Source organism: Crocodylus siamensis, chromosome 1 (genome assembly GCF_052110815.1).
Source record: "Crocodylus siamensis isolate JL-2025a chromosome 1, ASM5211081v1, whole genome shotgun sequence".
Lineage (NCBI taxonomy): Eukaryota > Metazoa > Chordata > Crocodylia > Crocodylidae > Crocodylus > Crocodylus siamensis.
The window spans coordinates 424,147,522-424,172,958 of NC_143395.1; the positions used below are offsets into that span (position 1 = coordinate 424,147,522).

General features: G+C 58.2%; 1 protein-coding gene across 3 annotated transcripts; it reads right to left on the reverse strand.

Annotated features, from left to right (window-relative positions):
* Positions 1–974: 974 nt before the first annotated feature.
* Positions 975–23,943, reverse strand: CHRNA2 (cholinergic receptor nicotinic alpha 2 subunit). Of its 3 annotated transcripts, none has more exons than XM_090031112.1 (7): positions 23,705–23,943; positions 17,043–17,376; positions 10,714–10,868; positions 6,812–6,856; positions 6,598–6,707; positions 4,052–5,096; positions 975–3,284 (listed from the first exon to the last, which is right to left on the reverse strand). In XM_090031112.1, the coding sequence occupies exons 2-7, from the start codon at positions 17,155–17,157 to the stop codon at positions 3,159–3,161; spliced, it is 1,596 nt and encodes a 531-aa protein (XP_089887238.1). In that variant the 5' UTR covers positions 17,158–17,376; positions 23,705–23,943; the 3' UTR covers positions 975–3,158. The 3 variants fall into 3 exon arrangements, with proteins under 3 accessions (XP_089887238.1, XP_089887239.1, XP_089887240.1); XM_090031113.1 differs by lacking the exon at positions 23,705–23,943 and adding an exon at positions 20,500–20,616; XM_090031114.1 differs by lacking the exons at positions 10,714–10,868; positions 17,043–17,376; positions 23,705–23,943 and having other exon boundaries at positions 4,052–4,960; positions 6,812–6,833.
* Positions 23,944–25,437: the final 1,494 nt, after the last annotated feature.

Sequence of the window (25,437 nt, forward strand, 5' to 3'; positions counted from 1 at the left end):
ACAAACACACCCATGCACACACTCTTACACCTACCCCCACACCCACATACTTCATTATTCAGCCTGTCACAAACGCACACAACCCCCCATTACAGATCAGCCAGAAACATACCTACACACACACACCCCTCATGATATATCCACCCAGAAACACACACACACACACTCCTTCACACCTACCCCCCCACTTCACTATGCAGCCAGTCACAAGCACCCCCCACTTCATTATATTTCAGCCAGAAACACACACCCACCCACACACTTTATTATACATCCAACCAGAAGTGTGCGCACACACACACTTCACTATACATTCAACCACAAATGTACATACACCCCTCATTATATATCCAGGCAGAAACATACCCATACACATGCACCCACACACACACCTTATACATCCAGCCAGAAACACAAGCATATCTATGCACACACACTCACACCTACCACACCCCCACACTTCATTATACATTCAGACACCCCCCCGTTATTATATAGCCAGCCACAAACCCAAACATCACACGCACACATGCACACCTCATTATGCATTCAGCCAGAAATGGACCCCCCCACACACCCCCACATCCTCCATACACCCATCCAGAAACACATCTGAACACTCCCCCACAGCCCCATCATCATACATGTGGTCAGAAACACATTCACACCTCATATACACCCAGCCAGAAGTGTGCTCACGTGTGCGCATGCACACGAAATCTCATTATACACCCAGCCAGAATCATACCCACCCACCCACGCAAGCACCCTTCATATATGCCCAAGCTGCTAATACACCCACACACACCCCGGCATTATACATCTAGCCAGAAACCCCCCACCCCTCCCCTCCACACACGCACACCCCTCATACACCCAGCCAGAAACACACCCGTGTCCACCCATGCTTGCCCGCTGAGTCACGCGCACCCGCCGTGTCCTGGATGGACAGCCCGGCACATGCATATGCTGCAGGCCCCAAATCCTACTGGGCTGAAAAGGTTTATTCCAGCTCATTTTTGTGCTAGTGTGTACAGCCCAGGTCTTCTCCCCCGTGTGCAGTCATGACCTCTCCCCGGCTGGACCCCGGGCCCGCAGGACGTGGCAGCAAGCACGAGGGGAAGGTCGGGGGTTTCTTGGGAAGCTGTAAGTGAGGACCTGCAGAGCTGCGGGGCTGGCAGGGAGCTGCGGAGGTCACATCTGGTCCAACTCCTGCCTGAGGCAGGGTCAGACCTGTCCGGACCATCGTCCTTTTGATCTGAATACGTGGAGGCTGGAAAAAAAGAGGAGGCTTCCAGCAATCAGAGCAGGGGGTGATGGACCCAGCACGCTCAGGCAACCAGGGTTTATGGAGCCGATGAATGCGGTACCATGATGCGTGGCCTTCATCAGCGAGGGACTGCTGGGAGATGCCAGCTCCGTGGTTGGCACGGGATGGTCCTGCTTGCCGGCGGGAGATGGGGGCAGGCTGGGGCCAGTATCAGACCCCATGAAGCGCAAGGGGTGTGATGGGAGAGAGGGGGCTGTGCAAGAACAAAGGGGACCGTTGTGACGTTGGTCTCAGTGTCACCCATGTGGACACGCGTGTCTCTGTCACGGTCAAGGGGGTGTTCGTGCGCAGACCAGGCCCCCCTTGGTGGTAGCCTGCTGGTGAGACTGGGAGACCTGGCAGTGAGGACTCCTGGGTTCGTGGAGCTGCTTAGAGCCCCCCCGGGACCCGCGCCCTGGCCTGGAGACCCAGCACAGCCCCAGGGGGTCACGCATGCTGCGTGCCTCAGTTTCCCTCCCTCTGGAAAATGGCGAGGTGGGCTCCCAGGGGAGCTGTGAGAGTTACCCATCTGCAGGAGGGGGGCAACTGAAAAACAGCAAGTGGGTTTTTTTTTCTTCCCCCCATCAGTGAAATGAACTTAAAAGGATTTGTCCTGCTTGGAAATGAGTCAACCTGGGGGAGAGGAAACTGGTTTGGTCTCCGGATTTCATTCAGATTCTCCCCTTCCCTGTGCGCGTGTGCACGCACACACACACGCGCGCACACACACACACACACACACACACACACTGGATGGGATCTGGGGATGTGGGGGGACACCCTATTTGGAGCAAGCCCCCCAGCCTTTTGCAAAAAGTTGCACCTAAACTGCTCAGAGGAACCAGCGGTTGCTTGGAAGACCTTATGCTGCCTCCAGAAAGGGTTTTTTTCTAGAGGTTGGGTCCCGTTAGGAGCTTTTGGGGAGGACGGGGAAGGCGCAGGATAGCTATAGTGGGCGAGCGTGTGTCCGGGGTGGGCTAGGAACCGGCTCACCTGCAGTGTTAGCTTGCGGGGGGGGGGTCTCCCTTGGCCACTACTCTCCCCGTCCATACATGCCCCACTTCTCTGAGGTCGCATCCCAGGCTTCCTCCTCCAGCCGGGGGTCTGAGCTGGAGCCCGGGGCTGGTCACCCAGCCCTCCTGTGCGAGGATGATTCATGCTGATGCCCTGGCCTGGAAAGAGTCCTCCCACGCCTTGTCTGGATGGACCCCCCCTTGAAGATCAGCCTTGATGGCTGTATCAGAGGACTCGTGCAATGCAGTCACAGGGGGCTGGAGCAGGTGAGCCTAGCCACCCATGCCAGCAAGTGGGGGGAAGAGAGGGGCTTTGCAGCCTGGCTGCTCACACCTGGGCTAGGCCAACCTGGGCACGGATGTGTCCATAGAGGCTCCGTGTTGGCCACCCCGCTGGGGTAGACCCAGAGGTCTCTCAAGCTCCAGGCCCGGCGTCCAGCAGCATCTCAGTGGGGCAGAGGAAGGGCTGGAGTACACAGTGCCCCTGGCAGCTATATCTGGGGGCACGGCGGATGGGGAAGGGGTTGGAGTTGGCCAAGAAACTCAGAGGAACTCGGTCTGCAAACCAGCGTGAGCAAGGCACCCTGTGTCTGGCCAGCTTGAGCGCATTTCAAGCCCAAAGTGCCCTCTGTGCCGTTGGCTGCTGCGTCCAGCAGAGGAAAAAGTCCACGGCCTTTCCCTGGCACACGGCATCGCCACTGAAACGATAGTGCCCACACCCTGATGCCCCGCCGGGAGGAGCGTGCCCGCCTGGGTCCCCGCGGGGCCATGCTCATCCTGGCTGGCTCTGCACGCCCGGCGTCAGGCCAGGCCGTGCAAGGTGTGAGCGGCGCCGCCTAAATCATCCCGGCCAGGAAAGGGGGGAGGAAGAGGCCGATGGTCCCCAGCAGGCAGACGATGATGAACATCCAGAGGAAGATCCGGTCTATGACCATGGCGACGTATTTCCAGTCCTCCTTCACCTGCGAGCGGACGGGAACCTGGGAGGTTAGCGAGACGGGACCCAGGCGCAGCCACGGAGGGCCGGGCTTGGACACCAGCACGAATCGCTGGTCCCGGGCTGGGAGCTGGATTGCTGCTGTGCAAACTTCCCCCCAACGCGCTCGCTCCCACACCCCACGTGCAATGGCGCTGTGATTCACACCCTGCAAAGTCCAAGGAGGGGGGCTCACTCCTTGCCGTGCCCCTCCCTCCTGTGCTCAAGAGTGACCGATGCCCCTCTCCTCCAAGCACGTGGCCAGCCCCTCGGTGGATCTGGCTGGATCTCCCACTGCACCCGGTGGCCACAAACCCCCACTTCAATGCCACGCTGGGTGGAAAAAGAACGGCCTGGGGCTAGCTTTAAACTTCTCCTGCTTCGTTCATGCTGTGACCCCTCGTGCTTGTGCGGTGAGGGACACTCAAGCCCTTATAATGTTTTCTTCCTCATCTCATTTCCTAGAAACCCTTCTCACGTCCCCCGCTCCAGCATCTCTTTTCTACACCCAACAGGCCTGGCCTCTTTTAGTCCCCCCTGCCATGCCACTCGCCATCCTCGTCGCCCTTTGCACCCTCTCTGCTTCTCCTGCCTCCTTTTGGAGGTGTGGAGACCAGAGCCGAGCGCAGGACGCAAGGTGCAGCAGCACCGTGGATGGCTCGCAAGGCAACACGATCCTTTCCCTTTTGTTCATAGCTCTCCTAATCACCCCAGGGTCCCCCCGCCCGGCTAGCCCGCGGGGCTCCCACTCACCGAGAAGTCGGCATCCTCGGCCCGCAGGTGGTCGGCGATGTAGTGCACCCCCTCCAAGGCCCGCAGCAGGCTGGGAGACAGCAGCAAGCCCGGATCGGGCCCCGGGCTGTCCCCCTTGGCGGGCAGCCGCTGGGCCTGGTTCCCTGGCACCCTGCCCAGGTGGCGAGCGCAGCTGTAGCGGTGCTGGAGGCTGTGGCCGCGGGAGCCGCCAGGGCGCGTCCTCTCCTCTTCCTCCTCCTCCTCCTCCTCCCATCGGTCGTCCACGTCCGTCTCCAGCCAGCACCGGGAGGTACTGAGGTGGGCACCGGGCGGGCCGTACCGCCCCAGCAGCATCCCCGCGCCGGGCGGGCGCTTCATAAAGAGCCAGCGGGGGATGAAGTCCAGGAAGACGCCGCGCACCCACCTCGGCATCTTGTGGGTGCTGGACGAGCGGTGGTGGACATTGAGGACGAAGACGGTGATGACGATGGAGAGGGTGACGAAGATCATGGTGAAGAGGAGGTACTCGCCGATGAGGGGGATGACCAGGGAGGTGGAGGGGATGATCTCGGTGATGAGCAGCAGGAAGACGGTGAGGGAGAGGAGCACGGAGATGCAGAGCGTGATCTTCTCCCCGCAGTCCGAGGGCAGGTAGAAGACCAGGACGGTGAGGCAGGAGATGAGGAGGCAGGGGATGATGAGGTTGATGGTGTAGAAGAGGGGCAGGCGGCGGATGACGAAGCAGTAGGTGATGTCGGGGTAGATCTCGGTGCAGCAGTCGTACTTCTTGGTGTTGTAGGTGCCCACGGCGTTGACGATGGCCCACTCCCCGCTCTCCCAGTAATCCTTCAGGTCCACCTGGCGCTCCATGCTCTCCAGGTCGATCTTGGCCTTGTCGTAGGTCCACGAGCCGAACTTCATCTTGCAGTTCTGCTGGTCGAAGGGGAAGAAGGTCACGTCGATGCTGCACGAGCTCTTGTAGATGGCCGGCGGCACCCACTTCACCCGCCCGCTGGAGAACAGGTGGGCTTTGGTCATGTGGGTCACTGCAAACTCCCCGTCGGCGCTGGAGAGGGGGGCACAGGACCGCGGGAGTCAGAGGGGTGGAAAGGACCGGAGGGGCCAAACGCATTGGCAGAGCTAACGTGGAGGATGGGGTTGTGTAGGCTGCTTGGCCGTACAGCCGCGGGTACCCGCTTGACCCTGGGGACCAGTCACCCTTGCAGCCCCAGCCCGCCACAGGTGAATGCGAGAGAGGAGTCCATTCATAAGTGCTCGGAGGACCTGAGGAAAAGGACATTATAGTCCGGACCCCACAATCCAGACCTGGGGCAAAAAACTCCTTCTTGACCTCTGTCGGGTGATGGAGCTGGCCCCAAACGCAGGAATAAGACCTACCCCCCAGCCAGGACTGTCTGGGTTGGAGAGATGCCAGCAGGAGCATCAGGGCACCCCAGCCAACCCCCCCACCTTAGCTGTGGCCAACACCTAGTGCTTCAGAGGACACCGGCAAGGCTCGGTGGCAAAAGGGGGTGCAACCACGGTGTGTCAGGCACCTAAATCCCTTGGGAACTCCATTCCTGGCTTCTTCAGCCACCTCTGCAGCACAGCCCAGCTGGGTTTCTGCCAAACACCAAGGGAAAAACATGCTACACAGCAGGGCAGAGGCACGGCCTGGGTCCAGCATGGGGACGCATCTCCTGTCTGCTCTGGCAGACGGTCCCTAACCGCTCCGGGCTCCGGCACGGGGTCCCCGGGCAACTTCGCAAAGCTGGAGGGCGGCTTGGAAGGAGTCACCCCTGCTTCCAGCCCCGTGGGACATGCTCTGCAGTCACTGCCAGTGGCCGCAGGATGGCAGCAACCCCCAAATTTAAGCCGGGTTGGGGGGGCGGGCAGCCTTCAAGGCTCTGTCTGGCCTGACCCTGCCTGTGCTGAGCTGGATGAAGTCTGCCAGCTTTTTATTACATGCACTGTTTTTCTTTGCATACAACACACCCCTAGATAGATAGATAGATAGAGGCTAATTTTAAGGATAGATGAATGGATGAAGGGTTTGTGTAAGGATAGGTAAATCACTAGATAGACATGCACTTTGTTTTAGACAAGCAGAATGAAGAGGTTGTAAAACCCCCACCCCAATCTCTCCTTTAAAATGCTGCTGAGCAGGGCCTTTCCCCAGGGCAAGCTGCAGCAGAAGCGGTGATCCCGGTATTTCCTCACATAAAAAACGCTCCCCAATTTCCAGCAGCTTGCGGGGAAAGGCTGCAGGTTGTCCGTGAGAAAACACAGCGTCACTCAACAGCCTGGAGTCGCAGGCAGAGACCAGCACCCCGCTGTGCAAGGCACTGTACAAACCCAGACCAGAGATGACCCCCATTTTAAAGAGCTTAGAAGCTAATACAGGTAATAGGAGGGTCGGGAAATACAAGGGGACAGCGAGGCAATGGCAGCCCCGTTGGCTTTCCCGGGGTCGCTCCCGACTGGCAATGGCAAGCAGGGACAGGGTCCCGGGATTGCATGGGAATTGCACCTCCCCGCCCCGTTGCCACAAGCGGGGCACTGCCTACTTGTTATACAGCACGATGTCCGGGATCCAGATCATCTCCGAGGGCACGCGGATGGAGGTGACGTTGTCGAAGTCGGCGGGGTTCCAGCGCAGCTTGTAGTCGCTCCACTCCTGGCGGCGGGCACACAGAAAGGGGGTCTCAGCCTGATGTGCTGGTGGGTCGCTCACCCAGGACATGCGCCCGTCCCCCTGTGCCCCCCGGGAACGGGCCTCACCTGTTTCAGCCACACGTTCGTGGTCATCATCTGGTTCTTCTCGTCCTGGGGCACAGGGGACAGAGAGTGGGGTTAGCCCCAAGGAAACCAGCCTCAGAGGTGAAACCAGGAGCTCTCGTGGGGCCCATTCAGCGAGGGTCTGAGCTGCCACCCTCTCTACACCAGCCGCCTTCGCCTCTGGGCCAGCGCGGGGCGGGACTGGCATCATTCCCACAAGTGTGTGTGGGCAGGGAGGAAGGCAAGGAAAGAAAGAGAGGAAGAATAATTTTAGGCAAGTGGATAGATATAAGGATAAGTGGATGCACAAATGGATGGAGGCTATGTATAAGGATAGCTACAAAGCTAGATAGGGGGTAATTTTAAGGATAGATAGATGGATGAAGGGTGCGTATGATGGTAGATAGACAGACAGATAGGGCAGATGGATGGATGGAGGATATGTATAAGGATAGATAGATAGATTTCATAGATTTCATAGACATCACGCTGGAAAGGACCTTGGGAGATCATCAAGTCCAGCCCCCTCCCAAAGCGGGGCAGCCTGGCAGATCTATCTATCTATAGATAGATAGGTAGATAGATAGATAGAGGAGGCTAATTTTAAAGGTAGATGGATGGATGAAGAGTTTGTATAAGGACAAATAGACAGCTAGATAGAAGGATGGATGGATGGATGATATGTAGGAGGATGGCCGGCTGGATGAAGGATATGTATAAGGATGGATAGATAGACAGATAGATAGATAGAGGAGGCTAACTTAAAGGTAGCTGGATGGATGAAGAGTTTGTATAAGGACAAATAGGTAGACAGACAGCTAGACAGAAGGCTGGCTGGCTGAAGGATGTGTATAAGGGTAGATGGGCAGGCAGGCGGGCTATTCCTGATCCATCAAGTCTGGTGCTTGTAGCAAATAAAAAGACTCTCAAACCTGTTGGGTAACAACAGTGACCGGCAGCTGGCTGCTTGGCAGGGTCACACGGCCGACGTGCCCGGCGTCGGCTCAGGGACCGGCCCCTTCCTGCAGATACGTATGCTCATGCTTAACTTCTGCCAGGTGCAGCTGGGCAGGATCAGGGCCCCCAGGGCACCCCCGGCCAGGGCATCCATAACCAGCCGTGCTGAGCACGAGGGGGTTAACAGCCCCAGTCCCTTCTGAGCGACGGGAGCAATGCTGCTGAAGGGAGCTGGGCCTGACGCCGGCCCCCCTCGCCTGCACCTTTGCAGCGCTCCCCCCTGCGCGCGGAGGCTCAGCTCCCAGGTCGCGTTGCTGTGGGCCGCGCTGCCGGTCCCAGGGTCGGGCCGGCTGCTTATGCTGTAACAGGGCCTGCCTGGCTGCACAAGCCACTCACGTGCCTGGCATCGCCCGCTCCACTGTCCACCCTGTAAAATCACATCCAACACAACCTCACTTGCCCAGAAGCGGGGGGACGACAGCATCCCGTGTCCTGCCATGGGACGCTGCAGAGCTACAAGGCGTGTTGCCCAGAGACACCAGAACCGGCCCCAGGTAAAGCAGAGGGGCAAGGCCTGGCAGTGTCCTGCTACTTCGGTGGGTGCTAAAATGCACTCAAGAAATACCAGGTCGAGGCCATGCTCCGGCTACACAGGAAGGCACCCCCCTCCGAGACAGTACCAATCTGACCCCGGGGATAATATCCCTTCCTGACCCCCAACGCAGCATCAGTCTGACCCTGAGCAGAGGGGCAAGACCCTCTAACTAGAAACTCCTGAGTTTCCTAAGTCCCCAGTCCCCATCCCCAGCCTGGGCTGCAGCCAGCACCCAGTTGCACCCCATTCACTGAACCAGCAAGCACCCAGCCCATGTCTCGCCTACGAGATGCCCAAGTGGACTCAGGTGGATCCTAATGTCTCTCCTTTCAGTACTTGCAAATCCACAAATGCACCTGCTTCGGTAACATGCTGCCACTACGGCCTTCAAGACCAAGCCCTGCAAAGCAGCGAGGAGGAAGAGGACGTCTGACCCACGTGTGCATGCACAGACTCGGCTGGGATAGGATCCAGCCCCTAGGTCCTTTCATGGATGTTACCACTTATTTCAAGGATGTGCCAGTGAATCTCCTGCCGGGCTAGAGCATCTTGCCCCACCGCTCAGCATCAGACCCATGCCCTTTTGGGGGACTGGGATTTTTCTCCTGGTCAGATTGGTACGGACTGGTCTGCAGTGGGGGCACGGCCTCTTCCTGGCATCTCTCAAGCTTATATGGACAACCTTTGCAGCAGCAGGACGCTGGCTGCCGCGGGCCCCCTGCTTCCCCCGTGGCAGGGTCAGGTGTGACGCCTTGTGCTGTGTCAGTTGATGGTAGTTTTACTAAGGGTTTAGGTGATGGATGCGTCCGGGCTGGTGTGGACAGACTGATCCTGCCTCAGGCAGGGGCTGGACGAGATGTGACCTGAGAAGCTCCCTTCCATGCCCTCGTTTAATCCTATCAGGTTTCCAAATACAGCCCTAACATTGCCTATTAGGAGCCTTGCAAAGAACAGAAGTTCGTCCCTTTTGGCCCCGCAGCCCAGACAGAACAGAAAGCCCTACCCTCCAGCTTAGGGCTGTGGTATTAGTTGCCCCCAGTGTGATCAGCACCCCTGATTTACCAGGCTCGCAGCGGTCAATCTGGGGGGAGCTGACACCAGGAGCTCACACGCAGCGCACTGCCCTTTTTGCAGATGCCTCGTTGTCCCTTTTTATTAACTGCCGGGCGCTGAAGGCCTCCTCTTGCTGGACGGGGTGTCAGCTGGGATTTACCAGAGTGCTGCACTCCCCCGGGCACGAGCGTCTGTCTTTAGCTGCTGGAGGAGCCCTTGCTGTGAATGGCTCGGTGGGCCCTTGGCTTTCGTCTGGGGTCTCCAGCAATGGCCTTGCTCTTAATACATCCCAGATCTGCAGGGTTAGGAAGGGTCTGCTCCCCCTACCCCAGCCCCGATGGACTGGAAACCCCAGCCCTGCTTGGAAACCTCCAGGGATGGAGACTCCACTGCTCCCCTGGGCAGCTGGTGCCACTGTCCTACCGCTCTGACCATTAGGGAGCTCTCAGTCTTCCCTGCTGCAGTATGAACCCATTGGGTCCTACTTGTCCAGGGAAAACAGCTGCCTCTGAATCTCCTGTGCAGCCTCAACCCACCTCCCCATCTCAGTTTTTCCTCGCATGGCTGCATCCCAGCCCGTGTCATCCTCGCTGCTCACCTCTGGATCCTCTCCGGTTTCCCGACACCCCTATGAAAAGGCAGAGCCCACAAGCGCACCCCAGCTCGCAGCTCTGGGTAGAGCGGTACCTTCACCCACCCCCCGCGTCTTGCATTCGATGCTCCTGTTAATTCGGCCCATAATTGCACATGCTTTTTTTTTGGTTTGTTTGTTTTTTCAACAGTCGGGGTCAGGGACCGTCTGCCCTAGCAGACAGGAGATGCATCTCCACACTGGGCTGCTGACTCGCATGGAGCCTGTGATCCACCAACCCCCCCCCCCCCCCCCCCCCCCCACAGCGTCGCTGCCTGGCCGTTCAGCCCCATCCGGCATGCGCGTGCTCCGTTACTCGTCCCTAGATGCAGCATTTCTGTCTCTGTTTGTTGGCTAATCCTGGGCTACAAACAATGAAGGGAGACAGAAATGTACTGCTGTCCCTTTGGATGCTAAATGTCTGCGTCACATTAGCGGCCGCAGGTTCAAGGATAAGGGACTCACCCACGGCCGCACAGTCAATCAGTGGCAGAGCCACTGAAGACCGTCCATGTCACCCTGGCGGAGGGAGGGTTTTCTTCCTGACCCCCGCCACATGCCCAGAAGCACGAGGCTGGGCTCGGCCTTGCCCGGCTATCGCATTAGCAGCCTCTGAGCCATCACCGGAGGCTGCGGGAGGGGAGCCGGAGCCCGGCACGGCGTACGTACCACGTCGATCAGCTGGGCAATGGACAGCCCGAAGCGCACGATGACCACGTCGGAGATGTTGGGGACGGGCCGCGACCAGCGGTTGTAGCCGCTGAAGAGGTACTTGAAGAGGCGCTCCTCGGCGTGGCTGTGGGTCTGGGCCGGCAGGGACAGCGCTGCGGAGAGGGACACAGCGGCCACGGGGCTGAGCCACAGCACTCACGCGGGACGCAGGTAGGTGCTGCTTGTTCGAGCAGCATCTCCGTGGACCAGACCCCAAAACCGCGGCAGGGATGGGGTTCAGCCCCGTCTCTGTGGCCTCGGGACCTCTCCAGAGCCCTGGAGCGGGGCTGAGGGAGGAGGGGGGCAGGGGGCTATGTCGGCAGCAGGGGATGGTTAGGGAGCAGGTGCCTGACCCCTGGGCCAGGGGGTGGGGGGTGTATATCATGTACACCCCGCGCTCAGGGTCAGACTGATGCTGCATTTGGGGTCAGGAAGGGATTTGACCTTCATGGTCAGACTGGTACGGACTAGGGGGTTTCCTTCCCCATGCCCCTCTCAGGCCCGCCCTTCCATCCAACAAGGTGAAGCTCTTGTATTGGATGCCCGAAGTCTCTGGGAAATCAGGCTGTAGGGCCCCCAATTCATGGTGGAGCAGAATTGCTGCTCGATGCGTGCCAAAAGGTACCCAAGGGACCCGAAAAAATCAGCCCCTGTCCTGAGGGGTTTGCCCTTTCCCCAAACCCCGCTCACAGCTCCTTCATGCAACAGCCGGGCACCCGCCGGCACATCCCTCCTCGGCCTTGCCAAGCAGCCTGGTCCGAGCAGGGCAGCCGGGCACGTTTGATTTCATTGCATCTGATGGGCCGCCGTGCGCACGTGTGCCAGGGCGTGATGGCTCGGCGTGGCAGCCGGGCCCGCCTGGGCCCCAGCCTCCGCGTGGGAGGGGAGATGCATGCCAGGAGAGATCAAGTGCTGTGGCTGCGTGGTCAGTCGCCTCGAGGAGAGGGAAGGGTTTCAGCTCCCCCTGCATGCATCCATCCTCATGTCGGTGGGGGCTTCATGCCCGGCCCCTCGCTGAGACTTAGGCCGTGCCTGCCATACCTGCGTGGCCCATTTGGCTGGGAAAAGCCATTGCATTAGCCCTTAGGGCTAAAAGCGTAGAGAGCAACTGCTCTTAGGCATGTTGGGACCGTCATGGGGAGCTCCCGACCCGCAGGATCTGTGCTCCACTTCCACCCGCTGGCAGATGCATGGCACCCCCTCTGCTCCAGGCCTCATCCAGCTCCTTGGCTCATGCGCTGCCAGCTCTCTATGGCACGGTTCAGTCCTCGAGGTGTTGGCCAAGATGCACTGCTAACCCCCTCCATTAGCTGCTTCCCCCACACAGCCCATCTCCTTGCTACCAGCTCCTGGCATCGAGGCCCAGTAGCAAGCGGCTGGACCAGTGCCTAAAGGGTGGGGAGGGAAACCAGCGTGGAAACGGGTGACTGAGGAAAGAAAGAGGGGCACGGCGGGGGCGGAGAGCTCAGTGGGATGTGTCTGCTCTGAATTGGCCACGAAGGAGCTGCCGAGGATGGAGCTGGGCTGTTCTCAGTGGGGGCAGGTGAGGCAGCAAGGAGCAATGGGCGCAAGTGGCAGCGAGGGAGGCTGAGGTTGGGTATTAGGAAAAAGGTGTGCACTAAGAGGGTGGTGAAGCACTGGAACGGGGTACCGAGAGAGGTGTGGAGTCTCCATCCTCAAAGACCCAGTAGACAAAGCCCTGGCTGGCGTGATGGAGTTGGGGCTTGGAGCAGGGGGTTGGACGAGATGTGACCCCCTGAGCTCCCGTCAACCCTCGCTGTCTGTGATTCAGTGAGTCTGGAAGGGAGAAGGTGATTTCCTGCCAGCAGGAGCGGTGATCGCAAGCAACCCAGTTGGCTCTGATGGAGCGGGAAAGATGTGCGTGCAAAGCTATCCGACAGGCCTGCTCACGACACGCGGCCCCGGGAGCTCCTGTCCAGTCGCGTGCTCCTAAAGAAACTCCCGCGGCGGGTGACAGCGTAGCCAGGAGCGCCGAGCCGACCGCGCTGTCACGTCACACCGGCCCCTTCGCGCTGCACAGCGAGCAGGCACGGTCCAGTGCAGGGGGCTGGGGGGCTGGGGGCACATGCACCCTAGCCGTGCTGCTTGCCATCACGCTAGCCCAGACTGGGAGGAATTTCCTGCTCTGACTGGGAGGAAGCAGAGATGGAGGCACGTCAATTAAATCTGTATCCAAGCGACTTCATAGCACGCTGGCTGGAGCCCTGCTAGCCCTCAGCCTTGAGAAATCACGGGCTTTAAAAAAAAGATGAATAGATGAAACATGACCCTGCCTTAAAAAATCATGAGACGTTTTAACACACAGTCAATTTGGGATCTGGGCTATTCATCTCGTGAACCTGTTACTGCCTTCGGGCTCTCTCTGTACAAGGGAGAGAGGCAGGGATTTGTCTTTCTTAGAAGGAAAAATGAAAGGAAAGCTGCGATTCCTCTTGGATGAGGTAAAACACGGATCCTCAAGCTTTTTTAGACTCAGACTTAGTCCCCTGCACCCTGCAGCCAAAAGGTCTGGCGTGGGGGAGCTGCGCTGGCTGACAACCTGACTCAGCTCTCGGCTTTGCTTGCTCCCCCAGGACGGCTGCGACGGGGACGATGGAGAGTCACGGGGCACAAGTCATTCTCCGGGGCAGGACCACACCTGTGCAGGCTTCACCGGTTTCTGTATTCCTCCTCCTTCAAAAGTGCTTGATGGCCGCCTGGCTCATAGCTAAGCAGGTGCCTTTTTCCTCCCCAGAGGCGGCTGCATTTCACTTGTGGGTACAAGGACCCTTGTGCATACAGCTTAGCCTTGGAAGAGTTTGCCAGGCTGCTGGGGGATGCTTCGGGAGGATAGACGAGGACGTGTGCATGGATCTGTCACCTGCTAGAAGCAGCTCCCCCATGGGCTCAAGTCCTCTTGGACCCTGGGAGGTGCCAGATTCGAGCCCTGCCAGCACGAGGGAGGAAGGTGGCTGGCGTCACGCTGAGCCCCAGCGAGCAGGTCTCAAACCCCCGGACACCTGGGTTCTGCCTTCAGCTTGGCCTCAGCCTCACCACGCCACCCCAGTGCCGCTCCCCTCTGCTTCCTGGGGCCGTGAACTCAGCAATAATCAGGCTTTGCTCTCCCAGGGACATGGGGAAGAGGAATCTGCACCCCTTACCCCACTCATTCACTGCCAACCCCTAAAGCAAGCACCAGGGATCTTCTCCCAAACGGATACCCCCAGCTCCAGCTCAGATTGCACCAAAAATCCAAGGATCTCATGTCCTGAGTGCAAATTTTATGTCTCACAAATGCACATGGAGCAGCCGCAGGGCAGAAATCAGCAACCTAGGGGGATGAGGCGGGCTGGGTCCTGGGCTGCTGCTCATGGAGACAGGCTGGCAATCACAGCCCAGTCCCTGGCTGGAGGGAGGGGGGCCCCCTCAAAAAAAATCCAGCATCGCCCTCCACTTCTACCTCTGGAAATCTGGAAAAAGAAGGAGCAGAAGGGTGGGAAGCAATGCAAGGGACGCCTGCCCTGCACTTCTCTCAGCGCAGCAGTCGCCCAGGGGAGCAAGGCTGCCAAGGGAAGACGCCATGGGCTCCAGCTCAGGCCTAGCTGGACAGTACCTGGCTCCTTTCTCTCTCCATCTTCCTGCCAAGCGGGGAAGCTGTTGGTCCCAGAAACCAGGGTCCGATGCCATTGGGGTGCTTGTCTTCTGCTAGGCTCAGCCCTGCACATGGCTACAGACTCGGCGCTAACTGATGCTCCTTGGGTATCCATCTCGCTCAAGCCCCTGCCCCAGGCAGGGCTGTCTCTGTCTGACCCAGTGCAACTCCGTGTCTCCCTGCCTTGCTCTCAGACGTCCAGCAAGGGAGATCCCGCCACGTCTCCGGGCAGCCTGTTCCCATGCCTGAGCACCCTCAGAGCCAGCAAAGTCCTCCTCATCTCCGACCTCCATTTTGCTTGAGGCCTTTGCTCTTAGTCCTGTCCCCTACAGCCACAGACACCAGTCTACCTCTGTCTGCTGGATAATCGCCCTGCAGGTATTTGCAGGCTGTGATCAAATCCCCTGTTGGTCTTCTCTTCTCTGGACATGATCCCAGGTCTGCCACTTTTCTGCCTCAGACCTTGCACCATTTTTTGATGCTCTCTTCTGGACTCTCCAAGTGAGGCATGGTCTAGAGAGGTGATTAAATGTCAACCTTCACCTCCCTGCAGGGAGGCTGCAAAGAGGATGGAGCTGGGCTGGTCTCAGTGGGGGCAGATGACAGGACAAGGAGCAATGGGTTCACACTGCAGCAGGGGAGGATATTAGGAAAAACTTTCTCAACCAGGAGGGTGGTGAAGCCCTGGAACGGGCTCCCCAGAGAAGCGGTGCAATCTCCATCCTTGGAGATGCTGAAGCCCCGGCTAGACAAAGCCCTGGCTGGGATGAGGTAGCTGGGGCTGGTCCTGCTTGGGGCAGGGGGTTGGACTGGCTGTGACCCCCTGAGCTCCCTTCCACCTGAATTTTCTATTGTGACTGGCTGGCTGGCAGTGACCTGGCCCAGAGGTTTTGAAGGGGTAAAAGATGACTGGAGGACTTGGGGTTCCCTTTCCGCACCAATCAGGCCCCAGAGACTCACCCACCATGTCCCCCGATTGGCCCCTTGGGTCACCTGGAGGGGGATAAAAGGCTGACTCAGGAGAGAGACCAGTGAGGGGCGCCAAGGAAGGAGCTTCACAGAGCTGGCAAGAGCTGAGCCGGCGGGGTGGGAGCAGTGCCCCAGAAGCACCAGCACCTGCAGGCAGCAGTGGGGCGCTCAGCAGCACGGCGTGCGGCCGGCAGGAGAGGCCCCCGCTGGGCTCCAGGATCCCCTGGGGGAGGCTGCAGCCGGCAGGAGGCTCCCCCGCTCCAGCAGGGATCTGAGCAGTGACCTGAGGGGTTCCCAGCTCTGCTTCCAGCTCCTCCCATCAGCTTGATGTGAGGCCCAGCTCCAGGAAGGTCAAGACCCCTGGCAGGGTGGTATACTGCCCCTAGCTGTGGCTGCGGTGGTGTTCCTGCCTGCCACGGGGGAGATCTGGGTTCCAGTCCCAGCCGAGGTGCCTTGGGTTGAGTGTGCTGACAAGAAGTAAGCTTTCCTGCAGTGGAAAGGGGGCCCTTGTGTTTTCTCCCCTCCTGTATTTCCTTGTCATTTTGCATTTTGTGCCTTTTTTATATTTCACCAACCCGCATTGTTTGCTCTGCTGTTTTGTGTTTTATATTTTGTTAACCCTGTTTTTTTGGTCCATGATTGTAAGTGTCTAACCTTTGTTGAATCCTGCGCCCTTGGGGCGTTGTAGTGTCCACTATACCCTTTGGTTTATGCCTGTTATGTTCCCAGTATTAAAAGGTATATGGTTAAGTCCCCATTGGTGGTCTGGCTCTGCTCTATAGGGGGTGGAGAGTCCCTACACCTCCCACAGCGCTTGTGCACCTGCTTTGATCCCTTCAATTGGGAGGGGGGACCTCTCGGAGTACTGCCCGGGTTACACTATGATTCTGTGATTTTTTTTTTTGGAAGTGCAGCACCCTAAGCTGGACACGATGCTCCACACCAATGCTCTTCTGCCATCAAGCACCCAGTGTCCCTTCCCCAGGGGTCTGTAAGTGCCATGCTTCAGCTGTCCCCACCCCCGTGGGCTCCAGTGCTCCAGCTCCCATATGGGTCTGACAGCTGGTACCCAGACAGTCATCCCTCCACTTGCATCCTCCCCTGCTCCAGCCCACATCCTCAGCCATCCCGGCTCAGACTGGATGGAAGCATCCAAAGAGACCAGGTGAGGAGAAGGAAGCGGATGCAAGGTGCTGGACATCTCTGTGCTGCACAGGGATGGATGGTGTGTTATCCGGGCCCAGAAACAGGCGTCACACGGTGGTGCAACCTGCGGTTGATCCCTGACTGCTCTCAGAGAGCATCCGCATCAGCAGTGAGAGCCCCCGGCTAGACAAGACAGGGGACGTCATCAAGACACCCCCGCCACCAGCCACCTCGAGAGGGCCGACTGGGATGCGTGCGTGGATTTGTCACCTTGCCGTGACAGCTGTGTGAATAGCTTGCTACTGCTGCTAGCTGAAGGAGCTCCCCCTTGGACTCAAGCGGGAGCTGCTTTTGCTCTGACCCTGGACGGCGCTGCGTTCGAGCCCTGCCGGCAGCCGCGGTGGGAAGGCAAGCAAGGGAAAGCAGGATCCGAGGCCCGGCATGAATTGCCGAGGGCGGGCCCTGGCTTTTGGTGGAAAACCCGCTGGGCCTCGGCGACAGTGGGCGAGAAGCCGCTTACCTGACTGAAGCACGGCGAGGCACCACACCGCCGCGTTCCCCACAGCCGGGACTGCACCGGTGGCCCGAGCCATGCTCCTCTCCCAGGCACGATGCCCCGGCCGGGCAGCTTGCATCTGCAAAGGCTTGGCCAGGGAGGGCCCTGGGGGGGTCCAGGCAGGGGATATGGGTCAGGGTGCTAAGCAGCGCCAGCCGGGTCTGCGGGCGCTGGCTGGGGCTGGCGTTCAGGGTGCAGCTCCCGGCCCGCGGGCATCCTCGGAGCGGAGCAGGGGGCCCGGTGCTGGTCGGCGCTGAGCCCGGGGCTGTCCCAGGCGTCCGGGGGGATCCACCACCGCCTGTTCCCGGAAAGCCAGAAGCAAAGGAGACTGTGAGAGGCCCATTCAGAGCCATCCAGGAGCACAGAAAGCCCGTGCTGGAGTGAGGGCCAAATCCTGCCCCTGTTTACCCAGCACGGCCCCGCACAGAACCAGCTGAGGCTCTTTCCTCATCCCCTTCCTTGCTGATTTACACCAGCTGGGTGGGGGGATTTCTCCCTGCTGACTTCAGGGAGGACCCCAGGTGGTGGGTGCAGCTGAGGGAGAGTCTTGCTTTTGGGTGTCCCCCCTGGTTTGGGGCTGGAGAGAGAAGCAATTTCCCCAGGGATTCAACGGCAAGGAGCAGAGGAAAAGCCTTGCAGCAGAGGGTGCAGGGAGTGGGAAGCCACACACACACCACAGGCAGGGATCGGCGTCCTTGCAGGTCCCTTTGCAAAGCAGGAGACCCTGCGCCAGGCCCTTGCCGCTTGCTGGGCTCTCCAGTGCACCTACAGAGGCTGTGTTCGGGCACAGGAGGGCCTGGGCTCCATCCTGCCTGGTGCTGGGTCAATAAAGGCGTGCTAAAGAGGACTGCAGTGCCGTGGTCACTCCCCATCACTCGCGCACACCTGGCAGGTGGGTCGAGCTGTGCCGCACGTTAAAAGGAAGGAAAATAGCTGCTTTGCAGGAGTGTCCAGGAGGCTAATTGCCACCTTCCCCTTGCAGCTGACGGGTTAATTTGGGGTGGTGCGGAGCCAGGGAGCAGCCATGTCAGAACAGCCCCCCGGTCCACCCAGCGCTGCCCATCCCCAGAGCTGGCGGGCAGGCGTGGGGAGATGGTCCCCGCTGCATGGGGCTGCTAGCAGTAGGGATACCTTCCTCATCTCACGTTAAGCCCAGTGAACAGCGAGGGATAAGTAGTGCATAAACTCCCAAGTCCCCTTGCAAACATGGCTTAGACCCCTTGGTCGGCACTAAAGGTCTCCTTGCGCACACAGACTTTCAACCTGGCCTTCAGAGACATTGGACTCTAGGCGCCTCGTCCGCCTGGGAGTACCTAAAGCACCTCTGCTCTGGGAGGAAAGCATCCAGCTACTCTGAAGGTTTGGCCTTCAGGGTCAGATTCGAGTCTACCTACAAGACACCGAAGCCTGGCCCTGTTGCACCCTGCTTCCCTCTCTGTGACTGCCAACGGCCTGTGGCGGGGTGCTGCGTTTTGTGATCGGTCTGCGATGACGGTGCGGTGCAAAAGCCAGCGCTTTATTTTTTAGCCTGGAAGAGAAATGCACTGAGGTGCCTAATAGAAACCCTAAGCCCCCAAGTCACTGTTCCCATGGGATGGAGGCGGTGAATTAGGTGGCTTTTTTGAATATTTGCCCCTTTGTGCAAAAGTTTCTGGTCTGCCCAGGCTGAGGGTGGGCTTGGACCGCGACTGGAGGGGGGCAGTTCCAGCTCCCGGAGACCCTGGAGCAGAGCAGGGAGCGGAGATCCCCGTGGGGTGTCTGCAGAGCACCCGGCTGCGAGCAGCAGGAGCAGATGGAGATGCCAGCTGTGGTAATCTGGTTTGCACCGTGGCTGGGAGAGGAGCGGAGCCAGCATCGCTGCAGGCCTGGTAAACAGCTCTGCCGTCCTCGCTGCAAAGCAGCTCTCACCGTGGGCAACATCAGGGCACCCCTGGCTAGACCGGGGTGAAGAGTCGTAGTCAAGTAGGGCTGGAAGGGACCTCCAGAGACCACCTAGTCCGACTGCCAGTGTCTGCGTGCTCAAGGAGGCCTTTAGTGCCTAGAGGTGGGTGCAGCGGGCACACGGTCGATCGGCTGCACTCAGGGCGGAGCGGGTATCATTTGGCATGAGCTGGGCAGGGCGGGACAGCCTCTCCACGGAGGCAAGAGATAACCCCAGGGTGCTAGAAAAGCTCCATGCCTTGTTCTCCCGTGTGATCCAGATACCTGGATCTTGCACCCAGTCATGCCTCCCTATTGCAAGGCTGCATATGGTGCAAGCTCGAGAGGAGCTTGGAGCCAGGAGCTCATCCCACCTCTGTTGCTCATGCCCTGGAGAAATTGCTTGGCTCTGTGGTGCCTCAGTTTCCCCCGCGAGGTGTGCTGGGATGGGCTGAATAGTGTCGGGAGTGTGTAAGCAGTGCATTCGGTGCCTAGAAATCACGCGTGGTGATAAATGCCCTGCCCTGGAATAGCTGGGAGAGGAGGGAAGGGGACACAAGGGTCCTGATGCCGTCAAGGGGTCTGGTCGCTGAGGCCTCGGAAACCAGGTGCCCTCCGCCTGCGAAAGGATGGTTCTCCTCCGCCGTGCCCCAAGGAGACCCACCACGCGTGGAGAGGATGGAGAGGGAAACTGGCTTTCTACCAGCTTTCCACCCCAGGGCCCAGCACAAATCAAAGTAGCCTCAGCTCTACCCTAGTCCTAATGGACTGGCCTCCAAAGGCCTTTCTGCTAGCTGAGATCCTTGCAGGGCCCATGCCCCGGTACTGCCCAGCCGCTGGGCACACAGCCGCTGAGGCCATCTGGAGAGTCACCCACCAAGGGAAGCCTTGGTAGGCAGCTTTCCATCTCCTCTGCACCCCTGGAGCAGCAAGCTGGGGCCCAGGCTGGATCTGGCCTGGCGCCTCTCAGCTCGTTCCTTGAAAACCGGGTGCCTTCCTGCGTGTCTTGAGCTTTCCGAGTGAAACACAGCAGGCCCTCGGGCCACGGAAATCTGGTTCCCTGGGGACAGCGCAGAGGGGCTGCTCGCATCACTTAGCTCTGAAATAAAGGACCAGCTGTCCACCCACCCGTCTGTCTGCCTCTCCACCCTCATCTGCCTATCCCTCTTTTCTAATAACCTCTTTATCTATCCTAGTACACACCTTAGATCATCTATCTATCTATCTATCCTCGTACACCCCCTCTTTCTATTGTTCTCTTTTATCTATCCTAGTACATGCCTTGTGCCTATGTGTCTGTCTGTCTATCTCAACTTCAGTGAAGGAAGTTTTCAGCTGTTTCCCTTTGGGAGGGAAGGGATTCTCCAGCCCCTTGGGGAAGGGCTGGGCGCTGAATCTGGAGCAAGGGTCCCACCGGCAGATCCCATCCGCTCAAAAAGCAGAGGTGAATCGGTGCACCCAAGGCTGCCCGCTCCATTCATGCACACACCGCCTCTCTCACCAGCTTTCCAAATGAATCCAAGCCTCCAGCCCATCTGGTTATGGCCCTGATCCCAGCCATGTGGGAACTGGATCCCAAAGCAGGCCCTCCGGCCCCAAGGAAGCAGGGCAGCACACAACCCTCTGCATCTCCAAAGAGACAGGGAAGATCTCGATTTTTCTCCGAGCAAATGCACATAATGAGGATGCCTTGATTTGGGAAACGATCAGCTTCCCAAGGGGGTTGTTTATGAGCTGGCGTGTTTGAAAGAGGACTTCGTTAGCTGGTCATTATCCTCCCCGCATCTGTCCAGTTGCTGCTGCGTTGATTAATGAATTGATGGCGAAAGGGTTTGGAAACAAAGGAGGGAGGAATGATGGCTCGGGTGTGTTGAAAAGAAAATTACACGGATGATGCCCCTAGCGATGGAGGAGAAATCTAAATATAAGGGGGAGAATTAGCCATGAATGCCAGGGACCCTGAAGCATCTGCTGTCTCTGTGGGCATCGGGGCACAACATGAGGCTGCAGGGAGTTGTGGATTTTAGACCAACTGTAGAGTGAAAAGTTGTACTGAGATAAACAGAGACAGGGTATCCGCCGTGTAAAAGAGACAAGGGAGGAGATCCAGCCTCCGGTACGAAGCACGGAGGGAGTGCACTCAGACACATGTATGTAAGATGAACATGCATGTGCTGTAGTAAGTACTGTGTGCCTTTGATGGGTGTAATGTATGTGTAGATGCTTGGGCAAAGTGTAAATGTGAGGTGTGTGTATGTGTGCACGTGATTGTGCTAACATTATGCATCATGTTTGTCTATGGGTATGAGTAGTGTGTATGCTTGTGTTGTATGACTAATGTATGTAGTATGTGCATGTGTCTGTGCTTGAGTGCATGTCTGAGTGCTGTGTTAGGGGCATGTGTCGTGCGTCTATGTGCATGTGTGTTTGTGTACATGTGAATGCTTGAGTGTTGTGTTAGTAGTATGTGCAATGGGTGTCTGGGAATGGGGACTGTGCGTGCATGTGTGTGGTCGGGTTGTGCGTGACTAGTAAATGTAATGTGTGCCTGTGTGAATGGGTGATGCATGGCATGGTGTGTGAGCTGTATGTGTCATGTGTATCTATGTGACTAGGCACTTCTGTGCGTCGGGTGCTGTGCAACTAGCATGTGTAAGGTGTGTCTATGTGCATGGGCAATGCCTGGCTTGGCATGTGTGTGCACACATGTGTGTTTGGGTGTTGCATGACTGGCATGTCTTGTGTGTGGGTGGCTGTTTTGTGACAGCGTATCATGCCTGCTTCATGACTGGTAAATGGACTGTGTGTGCAGGTCAGTGTGCGATGTGTAACTTTGTGCTGGGGGATGTGTGTGAGTGGGTGGGCTGGTGTGTGGATACCCTGTTGGTCGGTGCAATGCTCGTATCTCGTGCACACAGGCGTTGGGCTACACATATCAAAACCTGCCCTGAGAACATCCTTGCACTGATCTAATTACACACCGTGGCTGGAAGGCGCTGGGTATCCGGGAGCAGCACCGGGGCCGGGTTCCCGGGGACCACCGGATGTTTTATGCCCTGTCTCTCCCGGTAGCTTTTGAGGATGCCTCAGCAAGTCTGTTTTACAAGCAGCTACTTCAGAGCATCCAAAAACCCTTCAGCTGCCGGCACCTCTGCTCCACCTTTCCATTCAGATCTGCATCCGCTTTGGCACTTACCCATTTGTCTGCTGGCCACTTGCACGGGGAGGGACAGGCTCATACATGGGAAGAGCTATTTGCTGAATCATTGATGCAATGACTGGGGAGCCAGTGAACATCGTTGATTCAGTTTGAATAGCTGCAAAGCTGTGCTTAGGATGGGGGTGTGTGTGTGTGTGTGTGCATGTGTGTCCATGTGTGAATATATTAATGCAGAGAATAGGGATCTCTGTGTGTGCACATCTGAATGTGTAACTCACTACTTTGAACAGGTTCCCGTGTGCTCTCTGCACGCATGTGCGTCTGTTTGCTGCTTAGCACAGGGCTCTGCGTGTGTTTGTAGACACATTTACAACAGGTTGGTGTGTGTGCGTGTGCAAAGGTATGGCTACTTAGAGTAGGTTTCTCTGTGTGTGTATGTGTGCTTGCATGTGTGTGAAGTTACGGGTTCTTCAAAGAGGTTTTGTATGTTTGTGTGTCTGTGAATATACAGCTACTTAAGGTGGGTTTCCATGAGTGTGTGTGTGTGTGTGTGCCTGTGAACATATTGCTAATATGAACAGGTTTCTCTGTGTGTGCGTGTGTCTATGAATCTATTGCTTCTTAGAACATGTTTCTGTGCGTGTGCTTGTGTGCGTGTAAAGATATTGCTTCTTAGAACAAGTTTCTGTGTGGGTGTGTGTTTGTGTGTCTGTGAATATGTTGTACTTAGAATAGGTTTCTCCGTGTGTGTGTGTGTTTGTATATCTATGAATGTATCTGTGTGTGTGTGAGTGTGTGAAAATATACTAGTACTTAGAGCAGGGTTCCTTGCACATGTATGTGTGAGAATGTGCCTGTGAACAGATTGTGACTTCAAATAGGTTCCTGTGTGTATGTATGTGTGCGTGTGTCTGTGACTACATTGCTTCTTAGAACTGGTTTCCACGTGTGTGTGCGCGCGCACCTGTGAATATACTGCTACTTAGCACAGATTTCCGTGTGTTTGTAACTACATTGTTACTTCGAGGTTTCTGTGCTTGTCTGTGAATCTAATGCTCCTTAGAGCGGGTTTCCGCGTGCACGTGCATGTGAACGAACACATTGCCGCTTAGACCAGGGGTGTGCGTGCGAGTGTGTTTCTGCTGAGGTCAGCCTCCTCCATGCACGTGTGTCAATCCCTCCTGGCAGCCCCTGCGAGGCAGGCCCTACAGTACTGCGGGGGGGGGCAGCCGGGGAGGGCAGCGCTCCGTTTCGGAGGCACGCGTGTCACACCCCCGGGAGACGGCGAATGGGAACGGGACGGCTGCACGCACCTTCCTCCCACCGAGGCCGAAGCGATGTCCAGGCACCAGCCCGCAGCGCTCCCTTCACCTGGCCAGACTTCTCTGTGCGGGGCAGTGGGGTTTAGAAAGAGCTTCACCCGCCGGCTGGAAAACTTCCTCCTGGCGGAGTTTGCGGGGTGATCTGCTGCACCCCCCCATGCAAAGCGCCACCCCCGTCACCTCCCAGCATGCAAACCTGCCCCCATTAGAAGGACCCCTCTTACCGCCTAAGCGAGCAACGAGGCCGGGTGCAACGTGTCCAGCTGGAGTCGTGCTCGGCGCTGTACAGACCAAGTTCCTCTGGGCGATGGGCAAGGAGAGCTTCACTCGGTCCACGCCACCCCCACCACACACCCCATCACTTCTGCTGGGGGCTTCCAGCCTGGGGCTCCCCCCCACCCCACAGGGCGCTGGGCTTCGTGCCCGGGCCGGCTGCGCTGAGGGCTCCTGCGTGGCGAGCAGCACTAGCAGGACTGAGCTCCCGCAAAGATCCCCCCCAGCTCTTACTCCAGCTGGTGACGACACAGGCAGGGATGCGGGGAGGAGCTGCTGCCGGGCGAAGCAAGGAGCAAGTGGCTGCAGCAGGAGGGGCTGGAGGGGGAGCAGAGCCCGGGCAAGGCGGGGAGCTTTGCTCCATGGAGGTTGCTCTTCCCCGGGGAACGGCTGCAGCTGCTTCTCCTGGAGAGCGGCGCGTGGATTAGCCGGGCCGTCACCAAAGGGAGGATGGAGGGGATGCTCGGTGGGTGGCGATGGGGCATGACGGATGCCACCTCGCTGCCCCTTCCACGTTTTTCTCCGCCCGGCCTTCGGGCCCAGCAGGTCACACGAACACGAGAAATGCCAGGGATGGGGTCAGGCCTAGGTCCGTCTTGCCCCGTCTCCTGTGTGCCAGGCTGGCAGAGGCCGGAGGGGAGAGTGAGCCGGGTGCACCCAGGGTCTTCCCCAGGTCCTCTCTGACCTGCAACCAGCATTTAGGGTGCGGGCAGCTCTGATGCGGAGGCCGTGCCCATCACTGCCGTGCTCGAGAGGTCCCGGCTGTTGTGGGACTTAGTTCCTCGTCCAAAGCCCCTCACCGAGCCCCAGCTGGAGGTTGGACTAGACGTGACTTCTGGAGGCTGCTTCCAGCCCCATTGCTCTGTGACCTGCCTCGCTCCTCCTATGTCTGGCCGGGATGATGGAGTTGGGACTGGCCCTGCTTTGAGCAGGGGTTGCGCTAGATGTGACCTCCTGAGCTCCCTCCCAGCCCTCGTTTTCTGTGAAGTTGTGATTCTCTGCCAGCCCCGCACGAGCCGAGGCGTAGTCAGGCTTTGCTTGCACCACTTACGATGAGTCGGTCCCTGCCGAGCTCCGAAGCCTCTCGTCACGACTGACGTAAATCAGTGTCACAGTGAGTGGGCATTGGCCGTGCCCTGCCTGGGGTTTTGGTGGGGGCTTTCCGAGAGTTGGGGTAGGATGAGGGGCTGGATTTTTCCTCCCTCTGTGAGGAGCAGATGGGGTTTAAAAGGAGCTTCAACGATGGCTGGAAAACGTCCAGTGCCTCCAGCTTCCTCACGGGCAAGTTTACGGTCTGGTTTGCTAGCCCCCCTCCATGTATAGCCCCTTCCCCATCACCCCCCAGCATGCAAAAGGGGGGCTTGATGTGCTGGGTGCGTGTGCGTGTGCGTGTGCAGGCGCTCCACCAGGGCCAGGCAGCGGCATCCAAGGCCGATCGCCCCCTCCCCAAGTGCAGCAGGCCCGAGACTCTTCTCCCTCCCTCTGCCTTTGTCACGATACCAGGGGACTTACAATTGCCCCGCACCACGGGAAAGCTCAAACATGGCGTGTGGGGCTTCACCGCAGACAGACTGCATCCGCCTGTGCGGGCCACCGGGCCGGGGTGGAGGCTGTCTGTGGCGTGAGCTTGTGTCCAGCTCACCATGGGAATCAAGTCATGATAAATAATGTGTGTACGTGTGTG

Excerpts from the sequence above, each read along its gene's own strand:
- CHRNA2 (XM_090031112.1), bottom strand. The coding sequence starts at position 17,157 with ATGCAAGCTGCCCGGCCGGGGCATCGTGCCTGGGAGAGGAGCATGGCT. Across the intron at positions 10,869-17,042 it reads CCTCGCCGTGCTTCAGTCAG|CGCTGTCCCTGCCGGCCCAG; the intron begins GTAAGCGGCTTC and ends CCCTCTCCGCAG. Across the intron at positions 6,857-10,713 it reads TTGCCCAGCTGATCGACGTG|GACGAGAAGAACCAGATGAT; the intron begins GTACGTACGCCG and ends CCTGTGCCCCAG.